The following is a 14,843-nucleotide window of genomic DNA, read 5'->3' on the forward strand; positions in this document are numbered from 1 at the left end:
CAGGACCAATGCAATAATTAAAACACAATTGGGTAAGTTCATAGAGGCATTTCACCCCCCTGGCCCAAAGCTGCTTACACTGTGATCCACTCCTTTTGGAAAACGTTAACTTTTCCCTTATGAAATGATAAGAGGAAGGCCCATGCGTATGGGAATGAACATAACCAATCCAACTCTTCTCAAGGGAGACATATAGCAATATTGTGAGGGACTCATTTATTATCTTAAAAAAAATTAAGATTTGGACCAGGTGTGGTGGCTCATGTCTGCAATCCCAGCACTTTTGGAGGCCGAGACAGGTGGATCATGAAGTCAGGAATTCAAGACCAGCCTGGTCAATATGCTGAAAACTGTCCCTTCTAAAAATACAAAAATTAGCTGGGTGTGGTGGCATGCACCTGTAGTTCCAGCTACTTGGGAGGGTGAGGCAGAAGAATCCCTTGAACCTGGGAGGCAGAGGTTGCAGTGTGCTGAGATCCCTTGAACCCAGGAGGCGGAGGTTGCAGTGTGCTGAGATCATGTCACTGCACTCCAGCCTGGGTGACAGAGTGAGACTCCATCTTAAAAAAAAAAAAAAAAAAAGAAATCAAGATTTGGTAAATAATGCTTTTCACACTGTGCTCCCTGTAGATAAGGTGCCTGGTCATGGTCTGCAACTCAGAAATTTTGTCTACTGGAAAGGACATCTAATAAAGGATTTCCTTCAACCCCAGTGGAAGGGGTACCGTACCAGGTATTATTGACTAATCCATAAGCCACAAAATTAGAGGGTATAGACTCATGGATTCACATCTCTCATTTTAAAAAGGCACAACCTCCTGAGTGGACTGTAACTCCCACCAAAGACCTTTGCCTCCAGTTCATTAAACATCAACCTTTAACACAGGATTAGAAGCAGACGACAGCTGTTGTGGACTGCTTAAACCCAAGACGTAGAACTAGACCTGTATACAAAGAAATGTCTATGTTTATTGTACAATAACCATTACCATTATTGTCCTAGATATGCTGCAACCGCTGTCTTATAAAGAATAGAGCACTTACCTTGTCTGATTTAACACCCTTTAGTAACTAAATACATTTCACAACCTTGAAATGAGACTTGTCTCATCATTTTCCTCCATTGACAACACTTTTTTGTTTTTACAAACAATATGACAATGAACATCTTTGTATAAATATCTTTGTATACATGACAATTTCTATAGAATAGACTCTGAGATACATAATTGTGTCAAAGGATACATGTATTTAAAATTATGGACAATATTGCCAAATCGCCCCCAAATACATTTAGTATCATTTTAATTCCACAATGACAACTTTCCTCCCCTAATGGCCTGGAATATCTCCCTTTGAGTCCTTTCATGTCTTGATTTTATAGTATGGCTTTTGCAGAGGAGCATTTTGTTAACATGGATTCTCCTTTGCTGCCGGCATTTAAGATTAGCTCCTATTTCTAACCTCATATTGCACTCGCTCCTTCTCTGTTTACTAATCTGGCTATAACTCTAATAAGAAGCATACTCTTTATAAAGGCTGCTTATACTTCCACAAAAATGAATGTCTGAAATTAAAAATAATGCATAGTTAAATAGTATAAGTTTTACTCTGTAGGGAAATTTGCTCAATAATAGAGGCTGATCTCATATTTTTCCTTTTGGCTTAAAATATTTAGGTCCACTTTAAAATGTCTAACCAAGTTTTCTTTTTTCAGAAGAAGAATTAAATGCAGTCTTCATTCATTTTTAATCAAAGTGCTCTCAAGTTAGAGTATGTTAAAAAATGTGTTCTGTCTCATGAGGGACAGGACAACCCTAAACGGTGTTGTTTTTCTCAGTTGTTTACAGCCCCCATGTGAAACTTCCTAAATTGGGAAGCAGTGATTGAGACAGGGACACTGAGGTCAGGAGAACCTAGGAAGCTCTTTATTTTTATCTCCTCTTACTATAACTGCTTCTGAGAATGGCATCACCCACAAGTTATTCTGGGGGAAGCAGGGAGACAGGAGTAGAGGGACTAAATGGTGGCAAGAGGACCAGGGAAGCCGGGTAGCACTAACCTAGGCAAGAAATTAAATGGGCCTAAACTACCCAGTGACGAAGGAGGGAGGGTAAGGGAGAGATGAGTCTGTGAGATATTAATAGTTAACCTTTAGGTGAGCACTGACCACATGCCAGGCACTGGGCTAAATGCTTTACATGTATTATCTTTATTAATTCTCCCTTATAGCAATGCTAAAGTGTTACTTCAATATTTTACAGATAAAGGCGTTGAAGCTAGAAGACACTAAATAACTAGCCCAAGGTTGTGCAGCAAAGTAGGATTCAACCCGGGCCATCTGACTCTACAGCCCATGTGTTTGCACTCGGTACCACAGTGGTCTTTGCTCTGTGTTAGAGACACACTTGATAAGGCTCATAGACTGTTGGATATGAGGCATGAGGGTCAGAGTCTCAAAGGTGATGTCTTTCAGTGGAAACATAACTATTACTAAATGGTATTGCTATTCCTTGGAAGAGGTGTTAAAAGATAATTTTCAAAGAAAGTAGAATGGTGATTCATACAAATATAAGATAGACTCATGTTAGAGATTTTATTTCACTTACCATTAAAAAGGAAATTGGTAAGATGTTACAATCAGTTCAAAAGGAAATTTAAAGATAAAATACACATGCATAAATCAGGAATGTTGAAATGAATGTGCAAATAGAGGCAAAACTAGTTATCCGCACAGTGGCGAAGGGACGCCAATTAGACCTCTACTGGACATTATCTACATGTCTATAGACAAGAATTATTTTGCATTGCTATTAGTTATCTACAATTTACTGAGTTATAAAATAGTTACCATAGAATAAAAATCAGATAACCTCATTATTGTCCTTAGTCAACATGTAATTATTCATGGAAATTATTCATTTCCCTACAGAGGATAAGGATGATGACATCAGTAGTTAAGTAAGGACTGTTGGGGAAATAAGGACTGTTGGGAAATGAGGTTAATTTTGGGCATATTGCATTTGAGAGGCCTGTGACATACTGTGGTGTCAATGCCCTATGAGAAACTAGGTCTATGGCCTAGAAAAAATAAATCAGGTGATAAAACATACATCTTGCTTAGGTAACATAGTAATAATAGCTGCCATTTATTGAACACATACCTTGTACAGTATTTATGCTAAGTACTTTATGTGGATCATGCTATTTAATCCTCATAACACCCTTGTGAGGCAAAATAAATGTTCAGAAGATAACTTCTATGTTATAGAAGGGAAAACTGTGGCTTAGGAAAAGTAAGTGACTTGCTCAAGGTCACACAGCTAGTAAGTGGCAGGGGCGTTGCTCCTAAGCACTGGGCTTGTTCTCCAAGCATCTCCAAGTGACAGGACGTGGAAAGACCCAGAGCATTGGTACATGAGAAGATAGGTAATTTTACTTAAGACTGATCTAGCAGGGGGTACTATTAATAGACATTAAAAATAATTTCAGAAAACGTAAAATTACTCTTGGTAATAAAATGCATCAGAAGCTCTTCTGATTTAAATAGTGTGCAAGAAACAGAGTAATGTCAAAATGTTTTACATATTTCTTATTTTGCTAGGTTTATAAGAATTCACCCTTTTATTTTCTGAACAGAAAAAAATGATACTTTCTTCAGTAGTGTGCATGGAATAATTTCTAGACTAGAAATGAGAAACCTTTCTTTCTTTTGAGTCTGTTCTATAATATAGTCCTAGAGTAGTCCTAGCACAGCCATAGTCAGGAAAAAAAAAAGGGAGGAATAAGCAGGGAAAAAGATGCATGTGGAGATTCAAACCCATGGATTCAGAAATGAAAGGTATATATAAAGGGAAAGATATGAAATTCTAGGCACGGCATGAACTATTGACAATTGACAGGCAGACAGGTCCACACACACTCATAGGAAGAGTGAGAAAGGGAGAGAGACCTACAGATACTTTCATGGAGTAACATTCTTGTAATACGGCTTTTGCGATATCACTACTAAGGCTTCTGGAGTCATTTGGACATTGGAGACTGTGGGCTTAAATGGTAAAGAGCCTATGATGTATGTTCTGGAGTCTCGTGTTCTGACTCAGCCACATTTTACCTGTTACCTGGGACAAATCAATTGACATCTCCTTGTCTGAGTTTTCTTACTTGTCAAATTGTGTATGTAGTACAGTCATCTTCCCAATCACATAATTATTGTGAGGATTAAGTGAGATAACAGTTGGCATTTTATTAATTTTAAAGTAGTATAAAATGTGCAGCATTATAATTACTGCTGTAGTCTTTACATAATATGTGTTTTGTTTTTGCTGGCACCACCACTAATGTTTGGCACAGATTCAAAGGCAGCAGGGGAGGTTTGGCGTGTGTGTGTGTGTGTGTGTGTGTGTGTGTGTGTGTTTGTGTTTATAGTGAAAGAAAGGGAAGGCTTCAGGTACTCTCATTGGTGGTTGTTGGCATGGGGAAGGTGGAGGTGGGTTAACTAGAAGCAAGAGATCACATGGGACTGGTTTGGGAAGCTTATTTGGCTTTCTTTGGTCACTCCTGAGTTAGAAGCAGGGGCAACAAATAGAGAAGCTGGCACTCATTAACCAAGTCCTGACTGTTCTGAGCTGATTGCTGCAGGGGTTGTGGGTTAGAAATCTATTGCTGTAAACGGTCTGGTCATTGTCCATATGTATATTCAGTCTCCCAGTGCAGTAGATATGATCAGGTTCAGGTGGCCGCTTGTGTCATGATTTGCCACTGTGGCCTGGGGAGTTTATCCTTCCCTGTTTCACCTTGGGCACTAAACTTCCCCCCCAGTCAGCTTCATGAGGAAAATTAAAATATCAGCTTTGTTTCAATGGAAGGAAAAGCATTTCTAGGAGTAATCTAGATTGTATGCAGTGGGGGTAATTCTTCATCATGAGTTTCTGTGGTAAGAGTGAAATAGGTCACGAGGAAAAGTAAGAAATGGAACAATACTGAAGAGTTGGCAGAGCCAACCAAAGTTGGGGAGAAGTGATCTGTATCTATACAGGCCCCATAGAGCTCACTCTTTCCTGACTCCACAGTTTTTGAATCTTGTCCCTGCATCCAAACTGTGGACCTCTCTGTGAGGTGAGGTTTAACCACAGGGTTTTCCATATAAGCCACGAGGTGAAGTGAAGCAAAGCCTTTCCTGATTATGCGTCATATCTTCATCAGATGTAACTGTGAGATAGGCTGGGTCTAGTTTGGTTGAAAACTGCTGCTTTTGACATGATGTTTGCTTTCGTTCCTCTTTTTCTTTCCCTTTTTTCCTCTCCCTGCTTTCTCTCCGTTAAAAGCTTCTTGGCTGTGCTCTTTATCTAATGAATTCCAGTTGCATTTGGTTGGTTCTCACTGACTCTTTCAAAGGAGGCAGCTCAATTTGCCTCTTACAGCAGGGTAATCTAAGGAGGATCTAAGCAGGCGGAATTTTTCCTTCGGCTGCTGGAGACTTGCTCTAGGAGCCCATGGAGGTGGTGGTTTTCTGTGGAATCTGACTGAGGTCTTTGGGAGGCCAGCTGGAGTACCAGCTTTGTTATAAAGAGTGTTCTGGAGGAATGAACAGTCCCAGGCAGTTACAGTCCTTTGGGAAACTCTCAATGTAACTCATTGAACCCCCTATCCTTTTATGGGCTTTATTCATAGAATCATCATCTTTTTCTCTGTTTTCTGAACCTTTAATAAGACAACAAAAGATCACTTGAAACAATCAATTTCTAGGTTTATTTTTTACTTTTAATGAGCCAATATTATAAGAGCACCATTTCAACACAACGCAATCATTTGTGAAGTAAGGGGTTTTAGTTTAGATCTGTGAAAATAGTTTACATGGGAAAGAGGTATGATGGCTCAGAGTGCTGTCAAGAACAGCTTTCTTTCTAAAATGAACCTGTAACTTTCCAACAACCTTCAAATGAACAGAAATCTTAGTTATCATTCTCTAGCGTTAGACACAGTGGAGCTGGGAGAGCCTCAGGAATACCAGTGGTAGCCCTGGGGCCAGCCAGGGAAGCGAGAGGGTGCCCTTTATTAGTGAATATGGTTTATAACTGTGAAGGCAGTATTGCTGTAAGAGACGAATTGGAGCATTGTAAATCTACTCTGTGCATCTGCCATTTAGGAAATCTTCCACTTATAGCACAATCAGAAAAATAGCCACAAGCAAAGCCAGAAAGCTAAAGAGTTTAAGAAAACTTTCAAAGGGAGATGGAGACTCTTGTACAACTCGACCTTTGGTGACCTTGAATGTTCGGTCCCACTGGGTCATGATGGCATTTCTGGCTCCTTCCCATTTTCCTGGTCCAGTCAAGCGGAACTGGTATGGTGAGCATGGGCCAAAGAAGACGGTCAGAGCCAGGTGTGGATCCGTTAGGAGCATAGAGAACAGCTTGGGTTTTGCATTGATATAGGTCAGGAGTTCATCTATGTATGTGATATAATCTGATTGTAAAGCCTTGCAGTAGCACAAGCCAAACCTTTACAAAAGGAAAATTGGGGAAAAAGATGAAGACAAAAAAATTAATAATGATAATCTTAGAACAAGTACAAGTGCCCAAAGCAAACAAATACTGCTGCAGAATTTGGGATGGTTTCTGTATTTTCCCCTTTATTTCCCTAGCTATCTAATGGTTGCCTTCTGTTTCTTAAATCAAGATGAGTCCCTTCAAAAGATACTTTATACATATGGCTTTTAATGGGTGCTCTGAATGCTCATAATACATCTTAGTTCTTTTGTGAAATAATTAGCAATTTCTAGTGGAAAATACATTTTAAAATTTCTAAATCTTTATAAAATTTCATTATTCAGAAATAACAAATCTAGTGATTTGTATAATGTGAAAAGCCACAAAAATCCATAGGGTAAAATTCCCTGAAATGCTGGTATTAGGCTTTAATTAATTAATTAATTTTTCTTTTAATTTTGTTTTCCTTTTTTTTTTTTTTTTTGAGACAAGGTCTTGCTCTGTCACCTAAGCTGGAGTGCAGTGGCATGACCATAGCTTACTGCAACCTTGAATTCCTCAGCTCAAGCGATCCTCCTGGCTCAGCCTCCTGGGACTACAAGCATAAGCCACCATGCCTAACTAACTTTTATTTTGTAGGGATAGGGACTTGCTCTGTTGTCCAGGCTGGTCTCAAAGTCCTGAGCTCAAATGATCCTCCTACATTGGCCTCCCAAAGTGCTGGGATTACAGGCATGAGCCACTGCACCTGGCCCCTAAAATTGTCTGCTGACATGCATGACAAGATTTTCATTGTATAGAAGTTCTAATTAGTTATCTATTACACTGGAGTTCCATAATGGAGATCACATCATATCCCAGGTTGATAAAGAAGAGACATCTAAAATGCTATTACTGTTTTGGAATTTGGTACTTTGACAAGGATAGATCGACCCTTGAAGTTTGGGAATATACATGAATAAGAGAGTGATAATAAGTTCCTTAGATGCAATGATTTTAAAACTTGCTTTTTTTTTTTTTTTTTTTTGCCACAGAACCTTTATTTCAAGTGAAAATGTATATCAAATGCAGAAACAGATGAACATATAAAACAAAATGGGTACAATCGAAATGTTTTGGTTGGATTGAGAGTGAGAGGGGAGGGCAAAGACTCTACTTTGCTGGCCATCAGCCTTCCATTGTCTCCGGCCTTGAGTGGTAGCCACAGAGCACAGCACAAGCGAAAACCTTTCCCACAGAGAAGTGGTCAATAAACTTTACTCTGAAAAAGGCCAGACAGTAAATGCCTCAGGCTTTGAGAGCCACATTATAGTTTCTATCTCAACTGCTAAACAACTTTGATACTGTAACACAAAAACAGCCATTGACAATATGTACATTAATAAACATGGCTGTGTTCTAATAAAATCTTACTTACGGCCAATAAGGTTTCCATTTCATGTGATTTTCCACATATCACAAAATTTTATTTTTCTTCTTCCTTTTTTCCAGCCAATTAAGAATGGAAAGCAAAAGCAACAATAGAATGGATAAAGACTTGTTCAATGAATGAATGAATGAGCAGACACTTCTAGTGTCAGAGTAAATAGGTACAACTGCTTGCCTGCTGATTATGGATAAGGCATGGAATAATGTACCTGGTAGATTAGGGTTAATTATGTAGTACTTGGATTGAAATCCAAACTCTATGTGATGCTAGAAAACTATGGGCTGAAGTGATGACTTTGGGGATATTAAAAATTCCAAATTCCCCTTTCCCTTCTCTCTTCTTAAATAGGCTCTCCTAGTATTTTTCTTTTTTTCTCAGATGCTTCTTTTTTCTCCAATGTAACTTTCATCTCTCTTCTACGTGTTTTTTTTTTTTTTTTTTTTACAAATTTCAGTTATAATTTAAAAAGGGTGCATAAGTAGTTAACTTACCAACTGGGCTTGTTTTCTCTCCTTGCATTAATTTCCTCTATCATGACACTCGGTGGTGGTAACTTATTTACACCTGTAGGATTAAAATGAAAACCCAAAATGCAACTTAAGTTTAGGTCTAGCTGTTGACTTATGGATAAGGATGCTTTACTATGGCTCTCCTTTCATGTCCAGTACCAGCTACTCATTGATCCTTCTGGCAAAAATGTTAGCAGCCTGAGCTGACTGCTTGGGACTCCTGGTAATAATGCCATCAGCTGAAAAGATAAGCATTTGGTCATCTCACTAGTTATTTGACATAGCACAATCTCACAACTAGTTTGGCTGAATTTTGTCATTCAGTTGCTTGAGTTTAAAAATTTTAATTGAACCAGTTGATTCAGTCAACTGACAGAACTGTTACCTGTCATTTTGCTTTATTCAAAATAACAGGCAGCTGGGTTCAGTGTGCATGTCGGTAGTCTCAGATACTCAGGAGGCTGAGGCAGGAGGATTGCTTGAGACCAGGACTTTGATGGTGCAGTAATCTATGATCATGCCTATGAATAGCCACTGCACACTAGTCTGGACAAGATAGTGAGACTCTGTCTCTTAAAAATAAAAGGAAAAAATATAACAGTAGACTTAGATACAGCCTATATTTTTGACCCTGATATACCATTTATGCTGGTAATGGAACACATCATTATGACGGTATAATTCAGCAAACAATAGAATACATCCTGCTTTTAAAGATTCTGTTATTTTAAATAGAAGCTGGATAATAGTCTCAACATTTCCAGTATCCAGAATCACATGGCAAACCAAAAACACATGCCCTGCTATTTCTTCCACTTACCTTTCAGGACTCGAACAGCCCAACGAGCTTGTGTTTCTCCTGTAGGTATCATGGAGCCCAAGGGTTTGATGAGGCCAATAATGGCCAGGGTTGGCTTTTGCAGATGTGCAGGGAAGATATACTTGTACAGTGAGGCCTGGCCATCTTCAACTTTCACTACAGACTCATCAAGAAAGGGGAAAGCAAATGTGTATCCAGTGGCAAAGACAATGATATCGATAGGCTCTTCCTTTGAAGTGTTGTTAAACATGACAGAGTTTTCCTTTACCTCTTTTATGCTTGGCCTGATGAACACTTTCCCAGTGATGATGCGGCCTGGGAGCTCATCATTTAGTACAAACTCTTTCAGCTGAGTCCTAAACAAAAACATGGACAGGGAGGAGACCTGTCAGTGAACAATGCAGCCAGCTCTCCCTTCTCTTTACCTTCCTCTCTCATTCTGGGGCTCTCTCCTTGGTTGGACAAGAATTGCTGCAAGTCTTGGGAGATGTTACTTCAGTGGAAGGGGATTCATGAATGTTCAAGAAGGATTATAAAATATGCTTGCCATTTACTAGAGTTTGCAAGCCTGAGGAGGAAGCCAGCACCTTTTCTAACTTCTGTTTCTCTTGTTGATTTTCAGCATTCATCTATCACTGTCATTCTAGAGAGGGTTGAGAGCTGAAGGGCTACAAGGGAAACCAGGGACTTCTAGATTAGATGAGAACTTCTGAAAGCTCTAGTCTCTTCCTAGGAAGCAGCTGCATAAGGGAAACATGCATGTATTTAAAGGAACAAGGGCAGAATTATCTTTTTCTGGCTATACCTTTGGAATCACAAGACAAACACTTTGTGAGTTGATCTTGTATAAGCTGAACCATTTTTGGGGCCAAGGTCAATCTTGACAAAGGGAAGAAGGCTCTACCATTAGAGAGATGGTGAGGGGCAACTGTGGGATTCGGTTTTTCCCACACAGTGAAACTAGGCAAGTGTGTTTCTTTTGTCAACAAAGTCATAGACAAATCATTCTCTTTTTGCTACAGCTGAGGCTCAAGTAACTTGCAAGGTCACAGAGTTCACTTACTACTCAGCGAGCTTGGGTAAATGGCTAAATTTTGCTGTTTCAGTTTCTTCATAATAAAAGGATTATTTTAATAATACTTAAAGTGTTGCTGACAAGGTGAAATACATAATTTCACTTTCTGAGCACTTAAGAACAGTTAGCTGTTATTATCGAGCAACTTTGTATCAAGTGTTCCAACACATTCAGTCATGTTGCTATGGTACTGCCTGGCTTGTACAGACTGCTGGAAAGGCCGAGGCTCCTCCTTCCTGAAAGCCCTTGGCAATCACATTATATTTACCTCTCTTCTGGTATTAAGCCGTAATTTGCGTGATTGAGCCAGTTGTTTATCTTTCGCATCATCAACCAAGTCACAATTGGAGTTGGGAGAGAATTTCTCAACATGTTCTGAAATCGTGTCATGAACACCATGTCCCATGGGTAGCCTGAGTCAAAGATTCGGCTGATCACCCATCCCCCTCCGGTGGTGCTGAGGAACACCTGGAAGCAATCAAAGACATTCCTTCATTTGACACTGTGAAAAGGGCCGGCTGGTTCTGCCAGAGATTCAAGAAGTGCCATAAATGGAAAGGCGCTGAAAAGTCTGCCACTCTGAAAATACATCCCTGACAAGATAGTCTTGGTTCTTCTAACTTCTATTTTAAAGCCAATCCTTTTGAAATTAGAATTCAGAGCATCTAGGGTGTTAAAATGCCTTAAGACGTATTATTGAATACTTATTATCTGCCAGCCTTTAGCAAACCATAGGGACCTAAAGTTTATCTGAGGAAACAAGGAACAAGTGATTGCTACTTTGTGAGCTCACTATAATTGTAGGCAGTAAGAACAGGGCATGGCAGTATCAGAGTTGTCTACAGAGTTTCAGTGCAAACCATTGGCTTAACTGACAAATTCTGTACTACTATTACTTTTGGTGTTTGTTCTTTATAACATTGGCTGTTTGAGTTTACCAGTTGACTGAGTTCATGAAGCTAATAGTTTTAGTACTTGCATAATAAGGAGTTTCCTGTACAATTGTTTACAAAGAAAATAGTTAAGCAATCTGTTACTTTGCTGATACAAAACAGCTGATTTAACAGATTGTTTCTTCCCCCGCCCCTCCCCAAACTGGGGCATGATGGCCACAGCTCCAGCCTCCGTGTTTGTGTTATATATTTTCTTTGGCCTCATAATGGAGCTGGAAAGACAACACTGGAAATGCGGTGGCAAGAATTACAGATACATCAGTGGTTCTGAAATGAGCCTTTTGCACTAAACCTGCCTCTCTGTGTCATGATGTAGAATTGGATACAACATTTTGCTAGATGTGAATGATCTTCTAAGCTACAGGGAGTTTCTTTGTTAATAGATAAATGATAATATGTATGTCAAAGCATGTTTTGTGATTGAAGACATTTCTGAACAATTAGAGAAACAGAAATAATGATATGCATGTGTGATGGTCACAGTGGATGGGCCTATGTTAATATTTGTTTCAGGGCCTCCTTTCTCTTCCTTTAGGATAATGCCACCAAATTGCTGAGTTTCTACAAATCAATCAATCAATCAGTCAATGGGCCAGGCATAATGGCTCACATCTGTAATCCTAGCACTTTGGGAGGCTAAGGTGAGTGGATCACTTGAGGTCAGGAGTTCAAGACCAGCCTGGCCAACATGGCGAAAACCCATCTCTATAATAAAAAAAAAACAACAAAATATAATCTTTCGATGAATGAATCAATCATCGAGCCTTGTTTGGAAAGTCCAGAAAAGAGATATCAATGTTACACGCTCCCAACCTTTTTTCTTGACAGCTGTTTTCACTTCTGAAATTATTGGTCTAATTATTTACACTTGTTTATTTGGCATCTGTTTTTCCTACAACTATAAGCTCCATGACAGTGGGTGTCTTGATTTTGTTGGTTGTGTTTGCCAGTGTATCTCCAGAGCCTGGCACAATGTTTGGCACATGAGATGCCAGCATCTAGTATATATTAGTCAGCTGAATGGCCCTCAATGAGTTTACAGCATAGTTGAAAAGAAGATATATATGATAAAAGGTAATTTGCAATATTAAGAATTTAAAAGTGAAAACTGAGGGGTGCAAATTACAATATTACATAAATTCTGAATAGGAAGAGATCACTTCATGTTGGAGTGAGATATCTGGGAATGTAAAGGTAGATTATAATAGAAAAGAAAGGGGCTCTGCAGAAAAGAGAGGGGTGGTGTGATCAAAGCGGAACTAAAGACAGGAACTGGAAAGTGCTACAGTTGATCATCATGCAGGAAACAGAAGTTAAAATTAAAATGGCAGATGTGGTCCAGATTATAGAAAACTCTCTGATGCAGAGCCACTACATCTGCAATTTATTTTTTTCAGGTAAAGATAATAATTAGAGGTTTTTCAGCATGAGAGTGCTATAATAAGAGCAGGCTTTTCTGAGGATTTGTTTGTTGGTAGTTAGGGTCTAGATGGCTTGTGGTGGGTGGCAGTGACCTGTGGGTAGTGGTACAAGGCAAAAATGAAATGCAGGGCAAAACCCTTGAGACGCCTAAAGGTAGCAGGTAGAAGAGGGTAGTTAGGAATATAGGCTTTGAGTCAAAGAAACTTGGGTTTGAGAACTGGCTCTGCCACATGCTGGTGATAAGATTTTAGGCAGGTTCTTTAACTTCTTTAAGCCTTGGTTTCCTCATGTGCAGTCAAGGATACTAACAGTACCTACTTCAATGCCTTGTTTTGATGATTGGTTAAAGTAGTGCAGTGAAAATACATTTACTGCAGTGCCGGCCACAGAATAATCCTAACAAATATTAACTATTTCTACAATTATTATTCGAGGGACAATGCAATATCCTCAGTGTAAGGTGGTACGGACCCGATGAGGGTGTTGGTAATTAATAAGGAGAGGAAGGGGCAAATGGGAGATAGTAGCAGGAAAAAGTTGGTAGAATGTTCTGACCTATGGGACTGAGTAGGGAAGAAATATGTCCTGTAGCTCTTGTTGGATGGCTGGGAAAATGATGAAAAAAAAAAAAGTAAAAAGGAGTCAGAGAAGTTGGTTTTGGAGCAAAGATGACAACTGTGATTCATAGAAAAATTTGTGAACATTCAGTAAAATTTAAATTCTTTAGTAATCTGTTGTGTGTGTGTGAGGCATTTTATTCCTTTAACATTTATCATGGTGTCAAACACCATTTGCTTGAGGCATGTAGCTTAAGATAAAGCTCTTCATCCAGTAACATCAGGAATGGTACCTTTTCCGCCAGGTGGCTGGCCTCCACAGCAATGTCTGTGCCAGAATTTCCCATTCCAATCACAAGGACTCTCTTGTCCTTAAATATATCTGGATGCTTATATTGCCGGCTATGAAAGTACTGGCCTTTAAAGGCATTAATACCTATAGAAAATAAAAGAGAAGTCACATAGAGAATTTACAGGATCAGTGAATGAAACAAAAATATGTTTCAGTTGATAATATTCTTTTGACAGATGATTTTGGTCATTTTTACTAGTTTTCTCAAGGCTGAGAAAATATGAAATATGAATACATGACTTTACAAGACATTGGCAGGTAATTATTTAATGGAGGTTATTACTCCATCTCACTAGATAGGCCTCCAGTTTTACTTACTAGATAATTAACTACTGAGTTGAAATATTGTCGCATAAAGACATATTAAGCAAAAGTATAAGGAGTTATTATCATTTTAAAGGTTGATAAAAGTCAACAGGACAATAATATTCTATTGATTAACACTTGATTTATATAAGATTTTCATAAGCAAGGAGCAAGGACAAGGAAGCTTAAGGGAATTGTGAGTCAGTGTCTCTTTTCAGAAAACTTTTTGACCTCTGCTATGCGCCTGGTACTGTGCCAGATGGTATGGGGGGAATAAGATAAATAAAATGTTGTCCCTATTCACAAAGTTTCACGTTAATTGGGGAAGTTCACTTGGTGACTGACTGTAACTCAGGCTAAGTTTGCTGGGTGGGCCAGAGTTGGATCAGAGAAAAAGGAATTATGTCAGTTACACCAGGATTCAATCTACTGGGCTAACTCGATAGGATACCTTAGGCAGTGATGCTGAATCTTATTGAAACATCACACGAATGGAGAATATTTGAAAATACTCTTTTTTTAAACAGCAATAACTAAAGCAGAAAATACTCTTAAGACAACATTACATAATCAGAAGTAATTTGTACTAAAGAAAGAACTTCTTTTTTCCTAAAAAAAAGTAATAAGACCTCTAGATTCTCAGGGGAAAAATGTATATACTTGTGGGGAGTGACCTTACAAGGCCTGCTGGCTCTTTAGCTCACCTTGAATTAGTAGAAATCTAACATGAATCCAAGTTAAAACCTAACCACAACAAAGAGCATTTGGAATTCAGCAAGGATGCAATCAAGTTCCAATATTTATTCGGCACAGGAACCCAGTATGGATCAGAGAACTGTTGAGAAGAAAGAGCTGGAAAAGTCTAAACAGAAACATAGAATTATCCCTGAATCTCATGTTATTTTAGATTCTCTTTGGATGGGCTTTTT

At 38.9% G+C, this 14,843-nt stretch overlaps 1 protein-coding gene across 4 annotated transcripts in view; it reads right to left on the reverse strand.

The window, feature by feature from the left end:
- Positions 1 to 5,731: 5,731 nt before the first annotated feature.
- FMO1 (flavin containing monooxygenase 1) overlaps positions 5,732 to 14,843 on the reverse strand; it is a 39,107-nt gene continuing 29,995 nt past the window's right edge. For all 4 annotated transcript variants that reach the window (XM_011970811.1, XM_011970812.1, XM_011970810.1 and 1 more), the window contains 5 exons: positions 13,550 to 13,692; positions 10,593 to 10,792; positions 9,250 to 9,605; positions 8,412 to 8,484; positions 5,732 to 6,503 (listed from right to left, as the gene is read on the reverse strand). In XM_011970811.1, the coding sequence (XP_011826201.1) occupies positions 6,161 to 6,503; positions 8,412 to 8,484; positions 9,250 to 9,605; positions 10,593 to 10,792; positions 13,550 to 13,692 (1,115 nt within the window). In that variant the 3' untranslated portion in view covers positions 5,732 to 6,160. The remainder of the gene's footprint in view (positions 6,504 to 8,411; positions 8,485 to 9,249; positions 9,606 to 10,592; positions 10,793 to 13,549; positions 13,693 to 14,843) is intronic.

The sequence above is a fragment of the Mandrillus leucophaeus genome, unplaced genomic scaffold (assembly GCF_000951045.1).
Source record: "Mandrillus leucophaeus isolate KB7577 unplaced genomic scaffold, Mleu.le_1.0 Scaffold975, whole genome shotgun sequence".
Classification (NCBI taxonomy): Eukaryota; Metazoa; Chordata; class Mammalia; order Primates; family Cercopithecidae; genus Mandrillus; species Mandrillus leucophaeus.